Genomic DNA, 20752 nt, shown 5'->3' with positions numbered 1-20752 from the left:
AAATTGAACAGATAAGAATGCCTTTAATTAGTATCATTTGCATAAGCTCTGGGAAAGGCTCACCTGACAGCTAGAAGGGCCTCCCTTGTCTGGGAGCATGAACCACGGGTGCTGAAACGGGCAGATTAGCGGAGCTCAGCTGCTGTCAAAATTGGGGAGGAAGCAAGAACAGGAGGTCAGAGGTGATGGAGCCCAGGGGGCTCTGTGGGCACCCCAGCCCCCTCTGGCTCCTTGTCGGGGCATCCCCCCTTGCCATCTTCACCTGCCAGTTAGCAGCTGCTCCAAGCATGAGAGATGCAGTTTTTGGGTTGGGTGTGTATATGTCAGCTCCCCTGGAGAAAGGCAGGGATGGGAGGAGAGGAGAAGCACAAGGACACCCCTGGATAACACGTGGAGGCTGCCAGAGCTGGGCTCAGCATCTGGCAGGGACAGCACCAGGGTTTTGTGATCTCTGCTTTTTGCTCCTCTCCGCACACAGGTGCTCCCTCGAGTGCTACGCAGATGGCTGCAGGTCCCTAACCACAAACTCCATCCCACTGCCGCCTCGCTGTCACGCTGCCTTGGGTAGTCGGCACCTAATCGTCAGTGACACTGAAAGCCCTTTTTGGTACCTCAAGGCCTTTGCAGTGATGAGAATCTCACCCAACATTACACCTAAATCCACATGCAAAGCTGAATTTCCCAGGGGAAAAAAAAAAAAAAAAGATGCTCAATCCCCTCATCTCGCCACACACATCCTCTCCTTGGATCCCTGTCTTCTCCAGCTGCCTGTCGGCCATCTCAAGTCTCACTTGCTCATTTTTCCTCCCAGCTGGGCTGTGATCTGCGGAGATGGGGGCTGAGCCCCTCCAAAACACTGGGGCTGCCACAGCACCCTTGACCCAACCTTCACCGTAGCCGCAAGCCCTGTTTATACAGCACCCAGCACGGCAGGGTGCTGCTCTGGGACAGACTCCCAGCGCTTACAACAAGTTTAATAACGAAGCCAAACCAGTAATAACTGCCTTATAATGAGGCTATGCAGCATCCCTGAAGCCCTCGTTTTAGGGTGAGCTCTGTGCCAGGAGCTGCTGGGGGCCGGGGGGCGAGCTGTCCCTTCCCACCCTCCTCCCTGCCCGACTGCCTGTGCCTCTGTTGCTCCAGCCCTGTGCCAGCACCCTGCCCTCCTGCCTGCATAAATGTGCTTCATACCCACCTCCGAGGTGAGGGATAACCCCTCCTGGGTGTGCAAACCTGCACCCTGTAGGGTGCAGGGTGCACCAAGGCACACAACTCCCATGCCGGTCTGCTCCTGAGCCATCCCAAGGGAGCCTGTGCCGCAGCAGGGAAAGGGTTAACTTGCCCACCTCCCTGCAATGCAGCTCATTGCTACTCCTCTCCATCAAGGTAGTGAGTTTTATCCAGCTGGAGGTGAGAGCTCAGCTCTTGGCCGGGGGATGCTGGAAGCTGGTGAACCCCAGGGCTGGAAAAAATGACCCAACCTGAACTCTGAAATTGCCCCAGCACTGGAAACAGAGCAAGGGCCATGTCCTGCCAGCTCATATTCGAAAGGATCTCACGGAAAAACTAAAAGGCAGGTGGAAATCTGGGTACCAAACATCCCCCAGACCTTCAGGAGCATCAGAAATGGAAAGGGTCACAGAGATGGATTTTCTGACCATGGGAGTCAGAGCCCTGGAAACTGCAAGGGACCAAAGCTGTTCTTCGTATAGATGAGTCCAACACTCAGATCACTAACAGTCGGGGGTGGCACTGCTCTTTGCTACCCAAATGCAAGCTGGCCATGCTGGAAGCCGAGTTTCCTGCCTGACCCAGGTCCCGAAAAACCCAGCACAGCCTGCAAAGCCTCAGCTCCGTTGCTGCACCTTCCTCCCAGCTGGACACGCAGCCGTACCAGGGGCTCCGTCCTCCACTCCTGGTGCTAAACAAGCTTTAGAAAATGATCCTTATTACGTATGAAGCCACAGCTACCCCTAGTCTTGCTCCTTCTGGATTTCCCTGGCAGCAGTCCCTCCTCTGGCTGGGGTCCTGGGGCCATCTGCATAATGTATGTCGGGGCATTTCTCCCCTTGCTCTGTACTGACCCCTCCAAGCCGTGCCTGGCTGGAAGCTGTGCTCTGAGAGCTCTGCTTTTCCCCAGAGCAGTTCTCAGCCCAGTACAAGTGGCCGAGGCCAGGTGGCTGCATGACCCTGCTCCTCCCCAGCCATCTGGTCCATGAGCATCCTCACCCGCATCCTCACTGCCTCCTCCACCGCCCTCTCCAGGGAGTCCCAAGGGTGCCTGGGCTGGTGAGAGGGGTGCTGGTGTGGGGGCAGAGGCAGAGCTGGGTGCTGATGGCAGCAGCTGGGGAAGTTGGGCTCATGTTTCAGCTTCTATTTTTATCTGGGAACCCAACTCTGCCCGCAGTGCAATGCGGAGGCCCCCCCAGGGACGCGCTACCTTCCCCATCTGGAGCCAGATACCATCTGGGCGCTACCTGCCTTTCCCCACCGGGGTGCCAGACCTCTTGGTAGAGACCAGCATCTTCTGGGGCAGTGGGACATCCTGCCTGCCCCACTGCCTGGTCCGTAGTGTGGCAGGAGGGCAGGAGCTGGGCAGCAGAGCCATGCTCTCCGGGCACAGGTCTCTGCAGACCAGGCTCCCCTCTCCTCCAGTCGCACTGAGACCGTGCACACTTCATCACAGCTAACCCTCCAGAGAGGCAGCACAGCCCCCCCCCCCCCCCCCCCCCCCCCATCCTCAACGTGCCACCCCCCAGGTCAGCAGCCACAGGCAGGTGTCCCTCTTCAAGCCTGGCCTTAAATCCGTGCCAGGCGTGGGGGTAACCCCCGCAATCCCACCCTGCGGCTCACAGCTTGCACCGTGTTCTGCGGGAGCCAGTGCCTAAGACCGCAGGGCTGCACCAGACCCGTCGCTTTTTATTTACTAAAGCAAAAAAAATTGATTTAATGGACATAGCTGCAGAAAAATGGAAATTTGAGCAGCCTGAGCCCAAGGAGCTTGTGTAGCCTGCAGGTTGTCCAGGGCAGAGACTGCCTTACCCGACCCAGGCGCAGGCTCCCCAGCACGGCAACATGATTTTGGAGCCTGGCCCCTTGTCCTGGGGCAGCAAGGTCTGGGGCAAAGCTGGGAGGAGGTAAGACCACCCCCCCCCCCCCAAATCCCGCCGGGCAGCTCCTGCTGCTTTAATTGGGGTGACAATAGAAACTGCAGCAGAAAACGGGAATATAAGGGGGAAAGAAAAAAAAAAAAAAAAAAAAAAAAAGCGTGAGAAAGGAAATCTGAGCAAGGCCTGGAGCAATCTAACCAATCCAGCGGAAACAATAGCCCAGGAAGAAAAACCAGTTCCTACACACAAGGTAGAATAGGCTGGGAACGGGCTGGAGGAGGGGCGGGCTGCGCTCCCAGCCCGCAGAACAAGCCGGGCATTATGCGGCTGCGCTGCCCGGGGCACGGTGCCCCCTGCCCAGGGACTCGGGCAGCGAGGAGGGTCCTGGGCAGCCGGGGAGGGTCCCTGCCCACCCCCTGTGCCAGGCACAGCAGCCTGCTTCCAGCCTGGGTCTGGCAGGGCTCAGCCCCAAGTGGGGCTCAGCACCCAGGCTGGGCTTAGTCTCCAGCTGGGCTCAGCACCCACGTTTAACTCAGCACCCTGATTTAGCTCAGCTGGGCTCAGCACCCCGTCAGGGTTTGACACCCAGGCTGGGGTCGGCAGCTCGCCCGAGATTAGCCTTGAGGATGGGATTAGCCCCCAGGCTGGGCTCACCCCCACGGTGGGGCTCAGCTCACTCCTAGGATGGGCTCATCTCCAGGCTGAGCTCACTGCCGGGGGGGGGGGGCTCATCCCTAGGCTGAGCCCCCCAAAGGGCAGCAGAGCGGGGCTGTGCTGCCAGCCGGGCTCCCCGGGGCCGAGCGCGGGTGGGCCGGGGGTCCCGGGCAGCTGCCTGCTGGAAGCGGCATTGCTGCCGGCTTGGCTGTGGCCGGCACGGAAGGGTGCCCGGCATGTCAGGGAGGCAACAAAGCGTTCACAGCGCCCACCCGTGCGCCAGCGAACCAGCCACCCCACCGCAAACATGGGCCCTTGGGGGAACGGCCATGGACGCACCTTCTGCCCCCCCCAGATCCCTCCCGCAGGATGTCTGTCTGTCTGTCCATCCCTCCGGCAGCACATCCCAGCAGGCAGACCCTCGGGCTGTGGGATGGATTGGTTGAAGGTGGGGAAAGCCCAGGTAGAGAAACCAGCTCCAGCACGGTCCAGCGGCTGGTCCCCTGCCCTGGACACTGCCATGGGTGCTGGATCTGTCCCCTCGGCTGCGTGGCGGCAGTTGGGATGTGCTGAAGGTTTGTGCCCCCTGCAGCCAGGGGTCTGGATACTTTCATTTTGAAGCAGAAGCTTAAATTCTGCTAAAATAAAAACTGCTGTCATGCTCCTCACCTTGCGCTGCAGGGACTTCCCTGCACCTGAGGATTTCAATTCCCTCCAGCCCTGCTCCACAGATGAGTCCAACTGCCCCCAGACCTGCTCTCCACAATCCCCCCACCCCAGAAAAAGCCACAGAGCTGGATCCATCCTTCCAGCCCTCCACCATGGAGCAGGGGGGAGCAGGCAGGGCTCCCTGCCAGCCTGCACTCCGCCTGCCACGAGCCAGACAGTTCTCAGCACCCTCCAAAAACCTCCCTGCCCACCCCGGCGCAGCAGCCTGCGAGGAGGCAGCACTCCCTGCCTGCACCAGGACTTGGCCTCGCTCGACGTGCACAGGAGGAGCAAAAGAGAGGGAGGGCAAAGCTGTTCCCAGCACATTTTTCTGCTTTGACACCCTTGCGAGCCCTCAGAGCACTGCGGCTGGGTTCTCAGCCCCCCACGTTTGCCCTCCAGCCTGCACCCCTCTGCCAGCAGCACACAGGGCTCCCAGTTCCCCAAATACCTGGCAAGCAGCACAGGGTGACTGTGCAGGGCAGGCGGAGGTTTTCGGGCTCAAGTCACAGGCAGGGGTGTCTGGCGGACCCCCAGTGCATGGAGCAGTAAAAGCTACCCTGGGGTCCCATGCATGCTGATCTCAGCGCTTAACGAGGTCTCATAACTGGTTCAGGCTCTCAGCACTGCTGGTTGGGACCCTGTAAAAACCAGCTGCAGTGCACCTGCCCCTGGCATGCATGCAACGAGCCCTGGACCCCTGACACCCACAGCCAGCCTTTATAATAAAGAAAAGCTCCTAATGCAGAGGTACCACCTTTGGAACACCATGGGGCCCCTGGGCCCCTCGCCAGCCGCCTGACACGAGGATGTGCTTCGCATCTCGGTTTGTGTGTTACCGTCCACCAGGTCCAGGAGGAACCCAAGCAGGCACAGTGCTCGCACGGCCCATCGCCGCGCATGGCCGCATCACCCATGTGGCGGCAGAGCTGGGGCTCCCCTCCCCAAGGCGGCCCCTTCCCCAGCAGGGCAGGACCATGGGGGGCAGAACCCTGTGTCCAGCTGATCTGACGGGATCACCTCCTCCTCCTCACGGAGATGAAGACGCTGAAAGGGCAGCAGCATGCTCTGCAGGGCAGGAAGGGGGTTGCTGGAGGACCTGGGACACTCCAGGCATTTGCTGGCTCAGCACCTCTGTGCTTTGCTCCTGCCTGTGCTTCGGAGGGTCCCCTGCAGAGCAGCTTCTCCTCTCGCCTGGGCAGCACCAACCCCCTGACAGAGCCTTTGCCTTCTATTCCCACCACCTCCCACCTGGTCGCTCTACTCCCACCACCTCCACACCAGTTGCTTCCAGTCTGGTCACCCCACTCCAACCAGCCCCATGCCATCAGCCCCGCTCCCATCACCTCCACACTGATCACCCCCACTCCAACCACTTCCACACGTATTCAACACCGAGCTCTTTCCTGCCCTCTCTTTTCCCTCATGCTCTGCCTCCTGCCCTGGGAGGCATTTCTAGCTAGGTGCTCTCCAGTTCATTCACTTCTCACTCACGTGTTTGCTCCAGGCTCTTTCCCTGCCAACACCCACCCTGCACCGCAGCACCAAGACCATTTCCCTACGTAACCTTCTTAGAGGTCACCATCAGCCACAGAGAAGTCACTTCTCCCTTCAGCCCCCTTGTGAGTCCCGTTGTCATTCCTAACAACCTTCTCCACTTGCATTTAGCAAAACCCATCCACACCTTTTGATTCATTCTCTTCTTTTCCCCCCCAAACAAAGTCTGCAACATTCTCTTTTTTTTAATTCTGGGGAGCACCTGAGCAGGCAGCAGCCTTCCAGTGCCCCCCTAAGAGCAAATCCAAATCTGTGCTCTGTGCTTCTGCTCAGCCGTTCATCAAAAAGCCACGATGAGCAGAGACAGCCCATGAGCAAACCTGCTTGTCACACCCAGCAGCGGCGATGAGAAAGGGAGCAAAGCTCTGGCAGCACCTCGGCAGAGACCCCCCACACCCAGGGCTCCCTGGTCCCACACACAAGACAGTCCGAAACTTCCAACTCCAGCCCCCCGTTGAAGCCCCACAGGGCTTGGGCAGTGGCAAACGCACCCACAAGTTGATGGAAAACGGTTGAAAGCAGATTTGACCTTTTTTTGCAGAACAGAAAGAGGAGTGACGGTGGGGCCAGTGGGGAAATAACCTCCCACAGGACTTTTGCTGACGGTGGAGGTTCTGTCCTACCTCTCAGCTCTGCATGACGTTTGACAGGTCACCCTGGGTATGTTTGGCACAAGATTTGTGCTAAACCCAGGACCCCAAGCCCACTGAGATGCTGCTCCTGGCTGGCTGCTGTGGCGCTGCTTCTGCTGCAGCAACCTGCAGCCACCAGCTGCCCGGATGGTGCTGAGGAGGCCGTGTGGGTCCCCAGCTCGCCCTTCCCTGCTGAGGCTGTGGGCTGAGGACAGATGGTGTCCCCAGAACACGGGCCACTGATTTAGCCTGGGGATTTTGGGCAACCTACGGCAGCAGCCCGAGAGCCTGCAGAGAGCCTCACACAGAGCCTGGCACCGCTTCTCACCCCGGGGTGGTCCCCGGAGTGTGGGACCGCTCCAAAAGCATCACTGCCTGGGCACAAAGGGGGCAGGGAAGGAGCCGGACGTGAGGGCCAGATCCTGCCCTGACAGGGTACAAGGGCTGCAAAACCCTTGCTTGGCCAAGGGGAGCTCTTGGAACAAGCTGTGGTTCAGGCAAGGAGCATGCCACCCTCGTGCTGCTCCCTAGCCCTGGTGGGGACATCCCTGAGCTGAGGGGTCCCGCGGGGCAGCCAGCAGCCCCGGGGTGATGGGCAGTGGGCGGGGGGCTTGCTCATGGCAGCCCACGGGCAGCTGGTGAGAAGGAGGAGCGCTTGGGGGGCATGGGCAGCCCCTGCCTACAGGGGCACCCGTGGTGCAGCGGGTTTGTTGGCTCGGTGTCTCACTGCGGGTGTGCCAGAGGAGCTGGCAGTCACCCCAGTGTGTCACAGCCCGGCCCCACGGACGTGGCTTCTTGCTTACACGCAGCCGCCTCACCGTCAGCAGCTGCCCTCCCCGGGGTGCTCGGTGGAGCTGGGCCCCCCATGGTGGCTCTGTCGTTGGGCTCTGGCCCCCAAGCTGGGATGCCCTCGGGCTGGATGCTACCCCTGCTCCTGCGGGCAGCCAGCAGGACCCTGCCTGTGCACCCATGGTGCCCAGCACCCCGTGGAGGGTGCAAAATGAAACCGGGACCCATCTTGGGCAGAGCCTGCCATGACCCAGGGCTGGGGTGCTGCTCCTGAGAGGGGGGCTTTGGGCACAGAGCAGAGCGGGGGGCTCCTGTTTCCCCTTCGCTTTGCTTGGCCACCACCCGCAGGTGGGACAGGAGGGACAGGAGGGTCACCGTGCAGCCACCTCGGTGGGAAGCCGGTGGTGGTGGTGATGCACCTCGTGGGGTCTCCCAGGGTCGGAGGTGGGGAGATGGAGCAATGTTTGCCTTTGCAAATGCAGTTGTTGCCATTACTGTTATAACGAAGTTGGAATATGCTCTCCATCATATGTAAATCTCTTGGGACCCAGGTGGATTCGCCTCTCTCGAGGTCACTTTAATTCCCAGGTGCCATTGTCCAGCTGCTCCCTGGGTATCTCCCGGTGACTTTTCATTTCCAATCACTGGCAAGAAGAAATGCACAGCAGCTCCTCGCTCCTGCCCAGAGGAGCCATCTCCAGCACCAAGCACCTTGACTCCATCCTGGCTGGCGGCCTCACAGCTCCCAAAGCCCCTCCAGGAGAAGACACCAGCCCCTTCAAACCTGTGCTCAACCCCCAGGATGCTGGGGAGAAGGCTGGGGGGAGCCCATCAGCAAACACCTGCCAGCATGAAGGGGCTGCAGCCCAAGAGGGACAGATCCTTCCCTCGTGTGAGCAGCACTGAAACGCACCCTGGGGTGCCAGGTGCTCCTGCAGGTTCATCCCACCCCAGACAGCTCCCTAGCCCGGGGCTGGGCACTCCCCCGCTGCCATCAGCACAGGGGAAAACGCAGCAGCTTTATCTCAGCCTCAGCTGTCCCTCACCGTGGTGTCACGGCTGCTCTCTGACAGCTCTGCGGATCCCCAGGCAGGGCTTCTTCCCTTGGTCCCAGCCCAGCCCAGACAGGGCTCAGCAGTGCTCAGGGGCTCACTGCTCCATGGAGGCAGCAGCAGCTGCCCAGATGTTCTAGATACGAAGGGCCCCCACATCACCAGAGCCCCCAGGGGAGAAGCAGACCTACCCGCGAGCTGTCTGTCGTTCCTAGCAGCCTCTGCTGATGGAGATGCCCAGCCTCCCCAGGCACCGCTCTCCTTGCAGCTCAAGATCTAACTTGAATCCTCCCTGCTGTGAGTCGAGACTTGTCCTCGTCCTCACAGAGAGCACAGAAATCCCATACTCTTGCCTGCATTAGCTCAAACACAGGCCAAGGCTGCTGGGGAGAAAGCTGTTGTCAGTGCAGACCCTGCTCACCTCACACGGCCATCAGGGCTGGGCAAGGTTCCTGACAAACGGAGCAGCAATGGAGGGGATCACAGTGCTGCTGGTCATATGGCTCAGCCAGGACGTCACCATGGAAATGGCATGTCCTGCCAGCAAATTTGGTGACAGTCGTTCCTTCTGCACAATCCTCCCAGGCAGTCTGGGATGGTCCCCACTGCCGTTTGTCCCCGTCACCATACCTGGAGGAGGAGGAGCAGGAGGTCTCCACAGCTCTCCCATGGCATCACCTGCCACCCTCTGCGCAAAGGCGTCAGCTTCTGCCCACAGTGCCTGCATGTCCAGAGAAGGACAGAGGGAAATACAGGCAGTAGGGAGCAACTTTAACACCCAGGACCACATTCCCAATTCATCCTGCCAACATCCTTCTCTCTAGACAAGCCTTGGAAGGGGTGGAACCGATGCTGTCACCGCTGGGACTGAAGCTGGACCAGTGTGGCTGTAGGACACAATGTGAATGAAGGTGCGGGAGCCATGTGCTGCCACAGGGGCCCCAAACTTGCTGAGAAACCTTTGGCAGAGCAAGGGTGGAAGAAGTAGGGATTTCGGTAAGGACCAGGCTGGTGCTCAGCACCTTTGGGAGGTTCTCACCAGCCAGCGCAGCCGTTGGCCTCGGTGGTACAGTTCATCCCATGGGGGAGCAGAGCGTGCAGCTGCATGGCTGGGCTCTGGCAGCACAGGGGAGCTCACAGGGAGCACCATCTTTGAAAACAACCATGTGCATCTCACCTCGAGGGAAAACACCAGCTCTTGAAGGACTTCTCCAAAAGGATCCCCCAAAAACAGTCTCAGAAAGAGGCCATGCTGACTGGGGCCTACAAGAGGACAGCCCCTGGGAGCAGGGGAGCAGTACGGGGATGAGCCGCCGCTGCCAGAGCAAGGGGAAACCCCAGGAGACCTCATGCACCAGTTCCCTGCATTCCCAGCCCAACACCTCCCAGACGTGCTAACATAACCCCAGCGTGTCAGTGACATGTGAGGTCACCGCGGTGAGACAGGCATGTTCCTGGGGAGCCTCAACACCTTCACATCTTCTCACCGCACCGGGGGGCCTGGCGAGCTATCATCTAGAGCATCGCGTTTGTGTCACACACACACAAAAAAAATAAAAAGGAATAATAATATACACAGAAACACGTGGCCTTTTTTTAGGCTTTTTGCTAGACCCAAGGGATTTGGTCTCTGCTGTTTCAGTGGCCACCTAGAGGACAGAAAGCTGGGAAAGCTGGCAAAGAGGAGCGATCCAGCCCCAACAAACCTGGTTTTGCTTTTTTGCTGATGAACAGGACATCAGCAGGCAAGTGGTGGCAAAACTTTAATATTATTCACCCTGCGGAAAAAAATACCTGTGAATGAAAAGTGCTGATGGGCTCTTGGTGGAGGCGAAGTCGGGGAAGGAAGGTGTGTGCTCCATTCCTCACATTCCTCCTCCCCAGCTCCCTCTGGACCTTGCTCCCCAAGGTCCACCCAGGTGCCCAGGGGGTGATGGAGAGGGCTGAGGATCCTGTCCTGCAGCGTCGCTGGCTCCACCAGCCAGGCAGGGCTGAGCATTTTCCCTTCCCAGTGTGGGGGCAGATGGACGGGACTGAGGGCTGAATCCTGCTGGGGTCTGAAAAATGAAATCTTTGATCTCTGTGGGCAGCATTTGCAGAAACACTTGGCTGAGGGTCCCTCACAGGCGAACGCTGTGTCCCTGGGTGCCATTCTGCTGAACCCCAGCATCCTGCCACGTGCGCGGCCGTCACGTTGCATCCCTATGGCCATCGGCTGGAGCCTTCTTCAGAGCAGGGCACCTTGGGCTCATCTGAACATACACAAACAGCTGGTGGGATGTCCTCTCCTCTGGACATCCCACACTGTCCCCTCTCCTGCAACCAACCAACCCCCAAACAAGAGGAAAAGCCATAGCGGTGTTGTCGCTCCCATCCCCGTGCCATCCCGGCTGCCGGGTGTGGAGCAGAGCTGGCTCCCTCCTGGGCACATGCGTGAGGGCACCGCGCCAACAGCTAATGGGAAAGTTCAGGGTCAGGGCGAGCTGTGGGGAGAGGCACATAAAGGGCTCATTGTGCGGCGGGTCTCCTTCGGCTGTGCTCATACAGGGCTAGCAGTTCAACAACAAAACACAGCCCAGAAATATGACAAGACACCTTTTTCCCAGGCTGCTGTTAAACTCTAATTAAACATTTCAGCACACTTGAGCGAGGGAATGTCTGCTTCTCAGGCCCAGGCTATCTCAGCTGGAAAACATCTCCTCCAGTGCAAACAGGCTCACGCAGGTTGACCCAGAAAGATGCCCCTTGGGCCCAGGGATGATGCAAACCCGTGTACCAGGGTGGGCAACCTGCAGCAATCCACCCACCTTCGGGCCAGCAAGCTGTCCGCTTGCTGCCCACCTCTCTGGAGGATGGGTCCAGGCTGGAGCAGTCCGAGAAGGGGCCGTGCAGCCCAGCACACCATGGGCAATGCCACCACTGCCAGCCACTGGCTGCCTGCTCCCCATCATGGGAACTGGAGTGCCTGTGCCCACCGCACAGCAGTGGGGGGAGCACCGCCTGGAGAACCAAGAGGCAGCATCCACACCTGCATCAGCCTGGTGCAAAGGACAGCCAGGCAATAGCTGCTCCGCCACAGCCCCACATCTGGCCTTTATGACCCAGAAATTGCCTGCTGATGGAGAGGGACCACGACTCTGCCTTGCCCATATGTGTCTGTGCAGCACCTTACCAAAGGCCAGTGTCTCTCCAACCCACTGTCCTAAAAATATTTCATGCCATGCCTTATAGCAGCTGTAGAGTACAGCCCACAAGCTCTGTCTTCAGACCTGGTGGGTTTTTGGACCTCAGAGCTCCTATTTCAGTAAAGCAAATTCTTCCCAAACTTCATCACTCTCACGGCCAGTCTCTGGGGCCACTGGTTCCTCTCCCCAGCCCTGGACCACAGTTTGGTCCCGCTGTTCCAGAAGTTTGGATATTTAAAAATAACCCAACAGACAAGCAAAATATTAGATTCTCATTCTTTGGGTGCTTTGCAATGCTGACCTGCAGGCACGGACCATCATCACACCTCACTGTGACATTTTGTTTGGTCTTAAGTAGCTGCTTTCCTGACCTGCCCCGTCCCAGCCCCGTAGCCTTTTCCATGCCTGGGCAGGCAATGTTGGGCTTGAGCCCCTTTTCTGTCCCCCCAGGTAAGCAGATGTGCTCCCACACTTTCAACTGACCAAAAAATCTCCAAAGTTAAGCAGGCTGGGGGAGATGACCAGCCTCAGGATGCAGAGGTCCCTGCAGAAAGACCCAACTCAAAGCCTGTCTCCTTCCAAATCCCACCCTTTGCTTTCCTCTGGATTTTCTGGGGAGCAGAGGACATCCCAGCCCTGTGAGCAGCCCAGAGCCCGGCCCCAGTGCCTTGCAAGGGGTCTGCTCTGGGTCTGTGCCCCACTGGGGAGGACAGGGAGGCATTGCCATCGGCTTCGTGTCACTGCAAACCGAGACGCGGGAACGAGAGTACACACCCTTTGAGTAATGCTGCTGGAAAACCCAGGGAGGCTGGAATTGGCATCCTGCTGTTTTCAAAAATGGTGGAGAAAAAGCACAAAAAGAGATGAGCAACGAAGCCAGGCACTGCCGGGAGCGAGGAGAGACGCAAGTCAGCAGGCAGGGGCATGGCAGCTTGAAGACTCACCCGTGGAGCACCCGAATGCCAGGGTGGGTATGGTGGTGGTGAGCTGGCAAAGCCCAGTGAGCACCACAGGAGCCAGCCGTCCCCACAGTATTAAACACAGAGTTTGCCATTAGTTGTAGTAATTCCTCAGCACCTTGTTTCTAGCAGGCACAGACCATACCTCCAAAGACCCCCCTCCCTGATGCTGTGGTGTCTGACCCAGCCCCGCAGAGGGGACATGGCAGCACTGAGCTGCTCGCATGATGTAGCTCAGCATCCCTTGTCCCACCAGAGCATGACCCAGCAAACCATGAACAGGCAGCTCCTGGAGGGGGGGACTTGCAAACTGGGAGTTTCTCATGTGCCACCTCAGCATAAGAAACAGGTCACCCAGGAAAGGGTTACTGCAAAAATCTGCCATTTCTAAGATTGCTAAGTAGTGGGAAGGTGGTGTGCCCTGAAAGGCTCTGAGTGGAGTGACAGCCTAGGCGATAACACTTGTAATTCGGCATCCTGTAGGGGTGGAATTTGGCAAAACTGGTCTCTCCTGCTCTGAGGACATTCCAGATCCCGCACGCACAGGCAGTCTGAATTGAACTCCCTCAATAAATACAGCAGCCGGGGGTTTAATCCAGCTCGGGTGCTCACAGTTAGAAGAGCAGTAGCAGTGTGCTCCCTTGGGAGGCTCCCGTCCTGCCCCAGCGCGGCTCCTTCCTCCAGCTGCCTCCGGCACTGCGGGTTCTGCCACCGGGCAGGCAATGGCCCCTGCGAAACCTCACCTTGGCGTCCGGGCTGCCCTCGCTGGGTGCTGTTCCCCCTGAGAAAACAGCAACACCAACCTGTATCTGCTACCCCGGGATGGCACGTGGCTGCGGGTAGCTGACAGCCCCCGAGGGGGCCACAGCCACACGTGAGGCTGCCCCCAGGTGCCACGCACTCGCAGGGCCCGTCACCATCCTAAGCCGCTGCAGAAGGATAGGATGAGAGGCTAGATTTAGGGAGAAAGCTTGATTTTTCTAGGAAAAGCGAGGCAGGGCAGCAGGGCCTTTAAATCCTCCCCACGCAGCACACCGGCCGTGCTGCGCTGCCTGGGCTTTGTGGGACACATCTGCCCCTGCATCCTGGTCCACGAAGGATGCCCCAGGTAGCACCGTGAGCCCCACTCCCAGCACAGACACGTCTGTGAGGCAGCCAGGGAGGTGACAACCACGGGGACGCAGACCGGGGGCACCCATCATCTGGGCTGCGCACACACCGGGGGCTCACCCCTACCTCCCCACATACACGGTCCCAGGGACCGCATCCCCGCCAGGTGCTGTGACCCGCAGCCTCCCCACCATGCCCAGAGCTGGGCAGATTCTGACACCATGATGGGGGGGCCAGATCCTGACTTATCAGCTGTTTCCCAGGCTCTTCTGCCAGCTGCCCCCACTGCCAGGACGCGTGCACCTATGGGATGGGATTGGGGTGTGAGAGGGAAGTGGGGACAAAGGCGCTGAACCACATTCCTCCTCCTCCTCCTCCCTGTTCTTGGCAAGGCCAGGGGACTCTGGCTGCGAAGGGAAAAGGTTCCCAGGGCGAAGGTGTTAAATACCCTTCTCCCGTGCTGCTGTCACCTCTGAGTCCCTGGGGTGTGAGAATCAGACTCTATTATCCCCTCATTAGGAACTAACATACTGTACTAACCTTTTCACATGAAAGCTACGGTCTGTTCGCCAACAAAAGCTGGCGCTTGGTTCCCAGGAGCGGAAAAAAACCCAACCCCACAAGCACTTAGCGGGGGCTCGGGGGCCAGCCGTCCCTGCCGGCTCGGTGCAGATCCTGCCGAGCCCCAGCCGATGCTCTGGGGGGAGGAAGGGGCTCTGTGAGTCGGGGGCCAGCCAGGCACGCTGCCCCAGTGGAGCAGAGCAGGGAAAGCCTCTCCCCAGGGTGAGGGGTCTTTCTTCCAGACCCTGAGATGGCTGAGGTCCCCCTTGCCTGTCCCCCCCGTGGGGCCATGGGGAGAGATGAACGGGGCTGTTGGTAGGGGTGCAAGGGGGACTCCCTCCCCTGGGGTTTACGCTGCAGGGAGCCCTTCCCCATTAGCGGGTGCTGGCCCAGCTGCCCCCTGGACAGGGGTCCCTAGACCCCTTCAGCCACTGGAGCCGCTGCAGCTCACCCCAGGCTCCCCTTAAGCAGTTTGCAGGGCTCAGGCTGGTTCTTCCCGCACCGCTGACCAACGTACCTTGGGAGTTGCAACATCTGAAACTCCCACTCCCCTTCAGGCTGCCCTGAAAAGTGGGAAGTGAGGATGGGAAAGCATCGCTGGGCCATGGAAAAATCCATCTGCACAACACCTGACGATGCAGGTCAGCATCTAGAGCAGAGAGATTATAAAAGCATCGAGCACAGCAGGCAACTGCCTCCCTGGGAAACATGGCAGCACCGTGGACCATGCTTCCCTGCCCCAGCCATTGGCAGACATTGCGTGAGAAGATGAACAGTTGGGGTAACACCCTCCTTGCTCAGGCTTTTAATTAAACGAGACCTGTCTGGGTCAGCAATTTGAGCTTCTGCCCACTGCAGCTCTTTGATGCTGAGATAAACAAGGGGCTAGAGGAGAGATCTTGAAATGAAAATTTTTCCTGATTTCTTCACTTTAGAAATATCTGTTCTGATCCAGTTTTGGCTGGAGACCTTTGACCGCTTGGGGAAGTGGACTTGAGAAGTGCCCAGGGCCACAGCGGGTGCTGAACGCCTGAAGGGTCCCACACCTGGAGACACATCCTTGCCTTCCCACCTGGCTGTGAGACCCCACAAATCCCAGATTCACTTGTTGCCCTGCAGCCTCCACCAGCTCTGTGCTTCTAATAAGGAAAGCAGGAGGAAGGAGGGACGCATGCCCTTTTTTTTTCCTTTTTCCTTCCCACCACCTCTATTGCTTCCTTCCCTGTCTGCCTCCACCTGCAGTCAGCTGTGAAGGCAGCTCCCTCCCTGACCCCACAACCCACAACAGTCCCTAAGGGCTGGGAGACTTTTCCAGGTCCCCCAGGTAGCTGCTGGCCCTGGCTGACCCTCTGCTTCCCCAGCTCTGCTGGTGGGTCCCACAGCAAAGAGGCAGGTGGTTTTCGCATCGCACGCACATGTTTATTAGATCCTGGCCCGAGCCCACTAAGCTGTTTCACACAAGCTGCTGGTGACAGGTTCCAGAGATGTTTTGCTGCCACGGGATGCTGTGAAGGTGTCATCGGTGCTACACGCTGTTTTAAAAAGTAATTGAATTAAAACCGGTGAAACAGTTTGTTGCTGCCTGGCTGCTCCTCTCCATGGCGTGGCTGGGTGCAGCGGCCCAGGGTGGCCCGAAGCACGCGTGGCTGCTCTCCTGGGCTGCTCTTTTCAGAAGGTCACTTTTCTTCTCAGCTGCTGCAGTCAAATTTGGGTCATCAGGTTGTTCTAAACATGCCAGAGGACTGGAATTCAGGGGGAAGCAGAAGCATGATAAACGCAGGCTGTCTCCCAGTGCCTTTCTGGGCTGGTTTCAAAAAAATCCTGGGTCACTCAGTGTCTGGCAGATGGGTCGGGAAAGCCGGGAGCAGGTTTAGTTCGCTGCCCAGCACAGGTGCCTCAGCGCTTGTGGCAGGGAGGGCGAAGCCTGCCCGCCGTGCCGGCACTGACCGCGGCAGCACCTCTGCACACACGGGTCTGCGTAATGGAGATGAGCATGCAGGCGAGTGATCGCCATGGTTCAGAAGTACCTTTGAGCCACAAAACTGAGCCAAGAACATGAGCGTTAAGTTGTGTGCGAGGCGAGAAGTGATCCTTACCCAGCGGCCAGGGCGGACGAGGCAGGACGGAGAGCTGGTGCAGAGGAGAGGCGCGGAGCTGAGTCGGGATCCTTGTCCCTGGGCTTCCTGGTGCCAGCTGAATCCCACAGGTCCTGAAGAGGTTGGTGCTCCCCAGGGAGGGGCAGGCAGAGCACTGGCAAACTTGCTGCTGCTGTGAGAGAGGAGCAGCCAGGAGGGTTTGTCTGGCACCTTCAGCCCAGCCCAGCTCCCAGGAGCTCCTTTCCAGCTCCACGTGTCCAGCACACCTGGGTCCAGCATGGGAGATGCACAGGGTTGTCTGAGCAAGCATGTTCGTTCCCGGGGTGGGCAGCAGCCCCGGACCTGCCAGACCAGCCAGAAGACAAATGGAGAGATGGATTTAGAAGATGGGTCTGGATTTTCCACTTCCCCCATCTGAGGTTCACCTGAACCCAATCATTTCAAAGAGGTTCAGAACCAACCAAGCCACGCTGAGGCAATGAAAATTAACTTCAAATGCAACACCTGAAGCTGAAACAAGTGACTGTCCCCCACCCCATATTCCTGTTCAGTCCATGCAGTGATGAGGGCATTGCAGTCCAGGTCATGTGGACGCCAAGCCAGAGACCTCGTTGGCTCCATCAGCACGCTCACCCAACACTGTCTGTGGGTCCCCAAAGCCTTGCTGGTCCCCACCTGCCATGTCAGAGGGCTCAGTGCCCTTTTCCTCACTGTCCTTTAGCTGGGCAGGGCCTCTGGGCACGGCCAGCCTGCCAGGAGGTCCCGCAGACTGGCAGAGCTCTGGGACACACAGGGCCGGGGCTGGAGGATAAAATGCTCTGAGCTCAGCCCCAGCAGCCTGGGGCAAGCAGGCTCAGTATTCGCCTTGGGAGGGAGAGCTGGAGGGAGCAGCTGGGTGGGAGGTTCTGCTCAGCCCCATTCCATGGGTACCTGCAAGGTTGAGGCTCCTCAAAGCAACAGCTGAGGCCCTTGCACAAGCTCTAGCATACAAAAATGATACACAGAAAGGAAAATAGGCCTTCATCAGGTGCCCGGCTAGGGTCTTTGGAGGGAACCAGCTTGCCAGTTGGTGTTGGAAGCTCAAACTCAAAGTAAGGCAAGACAAAGTCCAAACCTCCAAGTCCAAGGCTTTCTGAGCAGGCACGTGTGCCCGTCTGCCAGAGCATCAGCTTCTGCTCTCACTGCTCTGCATGAGTCACGGGGGACAAAACTGCACCAAAGCAAAAGGTTACAGGGACAAAGTCTCAGGCAAAGGAGAGGCTAGAGAGAGATTATTAAGTCCCCATCACAAAGGAGACCTGCCTCAGTGCTGCCTGTACTCTGTGGAGCTACAGAGTCTGAGCAGAGACGGCAGAGGAAGTGCTGAGAGACCACCCCAAGGCACAGCCACCCCCTTGGAGAGCACCCGGCTGGTCCTGGTGCGGCCAAACGCGCACCCTGCACCCGAGAGCCCAGGGCTGAGCTGGGGGGAGCGTGGTGTGCCACGGCAGCATGGCACAGCACAGGGCACCGCTCCTGCTGGGCTCTCACTGCATGCTGCACCGCCAAGGTGTGACATGGGAACGCTCCTGCCTGGGGACAGAAGTTCCAAGGACTAGGAACACTGAGGTTTGCCGTTCCCCTGCCGCTCTCAGATAAGCCACTGAGTCCTGTCCCTGGCCTCACCACACAGAAACCAGAGATGGAGATTCACCCACGGCTGTGTCACTGCTGTGTCACCACTGTGCAATGGCACCTGACGCTGGGTGACAGGGACGACCCCAAGCAGCTGGCACAATCACAGGCAGGACCAGGAGCGGCACCTCCATGCAACAATCCCCCCCGACTCCTTTGGTAAACACCGCCAGAGCCCCCCTTCCTCCGTGCAACATCTCGACAGATGCTCAGAGGGTCCCACTGCTACTTCAGCATCTCAGCTGGGGGCTGGGAGGGGCCGGCGGTGCTGGGCACGGTGCTTGGCACAGGGTCCCGCTCCGCTGTGGCCCTTGGGAAAGCTGGGCACTGGTTGCCGCCATCCTGCTGTGCAGCAGAGATGAGAAGAAAAACAACTCTCAGGGCTTCCCCTCACCTCCCGTCCTCGTCCCACACTGCAGTCCCACCGGCTCTTTCATCTCCAAGTGCCAGCAGCTCTTTCATCTCCCGCCCGGAGGTGCGAATCATTCCCCTCTCGCGGCAGCTGGCACCGGCCGCTTGTGCCGGCATCGGCACTCATCCTGACGCTGCCGGACCAAACGGCTGGGAACTCAGCCTGCCCTGCAAGGCCCTGCTTGCTGGGAGGGGGGTGGCGGGTGAGGACGGGTCATCTCTGTCACCTCTGCAGTCACTGGCAAAGTGCTCAGGACCCCCAAAATCTGGCTGCTCCCAGGTGCCTGCAGAGGAATCAAGGCACCATGATTTCTTCTGGTTCTCTCTGCAAATAAGATGACACCAGGCTTGCACCTGCTGTCATTCACGTTTGCTCAAACTCAGCTCATCTTTGTTAACTTGTGCCGATGCAAAACCCGTCCGCCGGGATGGGGAGCATGTACCCCAGCAGATGTCCTGCCCTGGTGCTCCCAGTGATGGATGACGAGGTGGTTCCCCAGCCTTAAAGCCCAAAGGACCTGTCCCAGCCGCCCTGCCTGACTGCCAGCCCAGGCGGGAGGAAGGCTCACCATTGCCCTGGCAAACAACCCTGCAGTTCATGGTCCAGCTATGGCTTATCTTTGGGTTCTGGTATAAAGGTGACAAGGCTTCACTATCACAACACAGGTGAGGGTGTCTGCGCGTGGGTGCACAGCAATACCTCTGCCAAGGAGCTGTGAGTCCTTATCAGCAGTGTTACACAAGATGCCTGATGGGTATGAACTGCAAAGAGAGCATTGCTGTGTAATGTGAAAAGCCGGGTGAGAACGAGCACAAGAAAGTGAGAGAGAGAAAAATAGAAAGGAAAAGAAAAAAGAGAAAAAGAAAGAGAAAAAGAAAAAAGAAAGAGAAAGCAAGGGTCATGTGAAGCACCCCAATCTCTGGGACTCTCACGTGAGCCCGGCTGAGAGCTGCCCGTGGCAGCTGTGCACCACTGGCATTCGCTGCATGCAGCAACCAGCCCTGCATCCTGGCGGCAGCTCTGACCCGAGCCACCCCTGGGAGCCACCTGCTCGCAGTGCCATGCCGGTGGCAGCACTGCAAGGGGCTCTGACTTGGGCTGGGCTCATGCCGAGCAGTGCCACTGTGCACACCGGTTCTGCCAGGGAACAGTGATGGGGCCACGGGGCCCAGGGACAGCGGGGCTGCGGTGGCAGCCTGACCCACCCTGGGGAGCCGAGTGAGCCCCAACCACGTCCTATAAAACAGGTGAAGAGTTTCCTGGTGCTTCAGCCGCCTGCACTGGGGCCGGTGGTGCTGCGGCAGCAGCGGTGAGTGCCACGCCGGGACAGACACCACAGGGGCACATGGCATCAGGACACGTCAGCATTGCCACATCACATAACTGCACCCAAAAAGCCAGTAATCAACACCAAAGAGTTTTCACACCACCAAATGGCTCTTCTGCAAAGAGCCAAAGGGACGAGCTGTGTGAATGGTGACGCTCGTGGACAAGTGGGCTCTGAGCTGAGAGGGCTGCAGGTGGCAGAGCCACTGCTGCTCCCCGCACACAGGGCTGCCGCCGATGAACATCACGAGCTCAAACCTGCCTGCAGTGGGGCTGGGGATGACGGGGTGAGGGGAGCCCTGGCAGGGTGGTCCTTGCTGCTCTGACCCAACCCCTTACGAGGAAGGCATCCATGCCCAAGCAGAACGCACCCGTCTTGTCCGTCCTGGCTAACATCTCCCACATGGGGACACTGAGAAGACCCAGTGTCCAATGTGCCTTCATGAGCCCCAACAAGGCATCCTGGAGAAAACCAGTTTTCAAGCGTGCTTTCTGGCTGGTCAAATGTTGAACGAAGAAGGAAGTGATCAGCACCTGTTAGTTGAATTGTTTTGCACGTCTGCAGCAACTCAAAGGTTAATATCCATCCAAATTCAATCTAACCCTGCAAAATAGTCCCAAAACTCAGCCCAGCAAAACCTGACAGTCCATCTTAACACACGCTGATGCTCCCAGCCTGCCCTCCCCTGCCAGACACAACCATCCTGCCTTTTCTTACATTTACTATTTATCTTTCTAACTAATCGCAGACAGACTGACTTAGGGCATTTCTTCTTCCCTGGGACACAGCGCCAGGGTCTGCAGAGCTGCATGAGGGGCACACGGGCTTAGCATCCCACTGATGGAAAGGTCTGATCCTCAGGTGTCCCAAACAAATGCCTTAAAGACTCCAGCCAGAGAAATGTGGTCTTCTGGGAGAAGGGAGCT

The 20752-nt window shown here is 58.5% G+C and overlaps 1 protein-coding gene across 10 annotated transcripts in view; it reads right to left on the bottom strand.

The window, feature by feature from the left end:
* Nucleotides 1–20752, bottom strand: part of EXD3 (exonuclease 3'-5' domain containing 3) — a 290762-nt gene that overhangs the window by 16553 nt on the left and 253457 nt on the right. For 5 of the 10 annotated variants that reach the window (XM_055805380.1, XM_055805351.1, XM_055805371.1 and 2 more), the window contains one exon: nucleotides 15603–16755. The exons of 2 other annotated variants lie outside the window; for them this stretch is intronic. In XM_055805380.1, coding sequence (XP_055661355.1) covers nucleotides 16144–16755 — 612 coding nt within the window. In that variant the 3' untranslated portion in view covers nucleotides 15603–16143. Of the gene's footprint in view, nucleotides 1–15601; nucleotides 16756–20752 lie in introns of those variants that run through there. 3 more of the 10 variants (XM_055805385.1, XM_055805391.1, XM_055805412.1) reach the window with 2 other exon arrangements.

Source organism: Falco peregrinus, chromosome 1 (assembly GCF_023634155.1).
Source record: "Falco peregrinus isolate bFalPer1 chromosome 1, bFalPer1.pri, whole genome shotgun sequence".
Taxonomy (NCBI): Eukaryota; Metazoa; Chordata; class Aves; order Falconiformes; family Falconidae; genus Falco; species Falco peregrinus.
The sequence above is the reverse complement of the archived record's forward strand: the minus strand, read 5'-3'. Positions and strand labels throughout refer to the sequence as shown.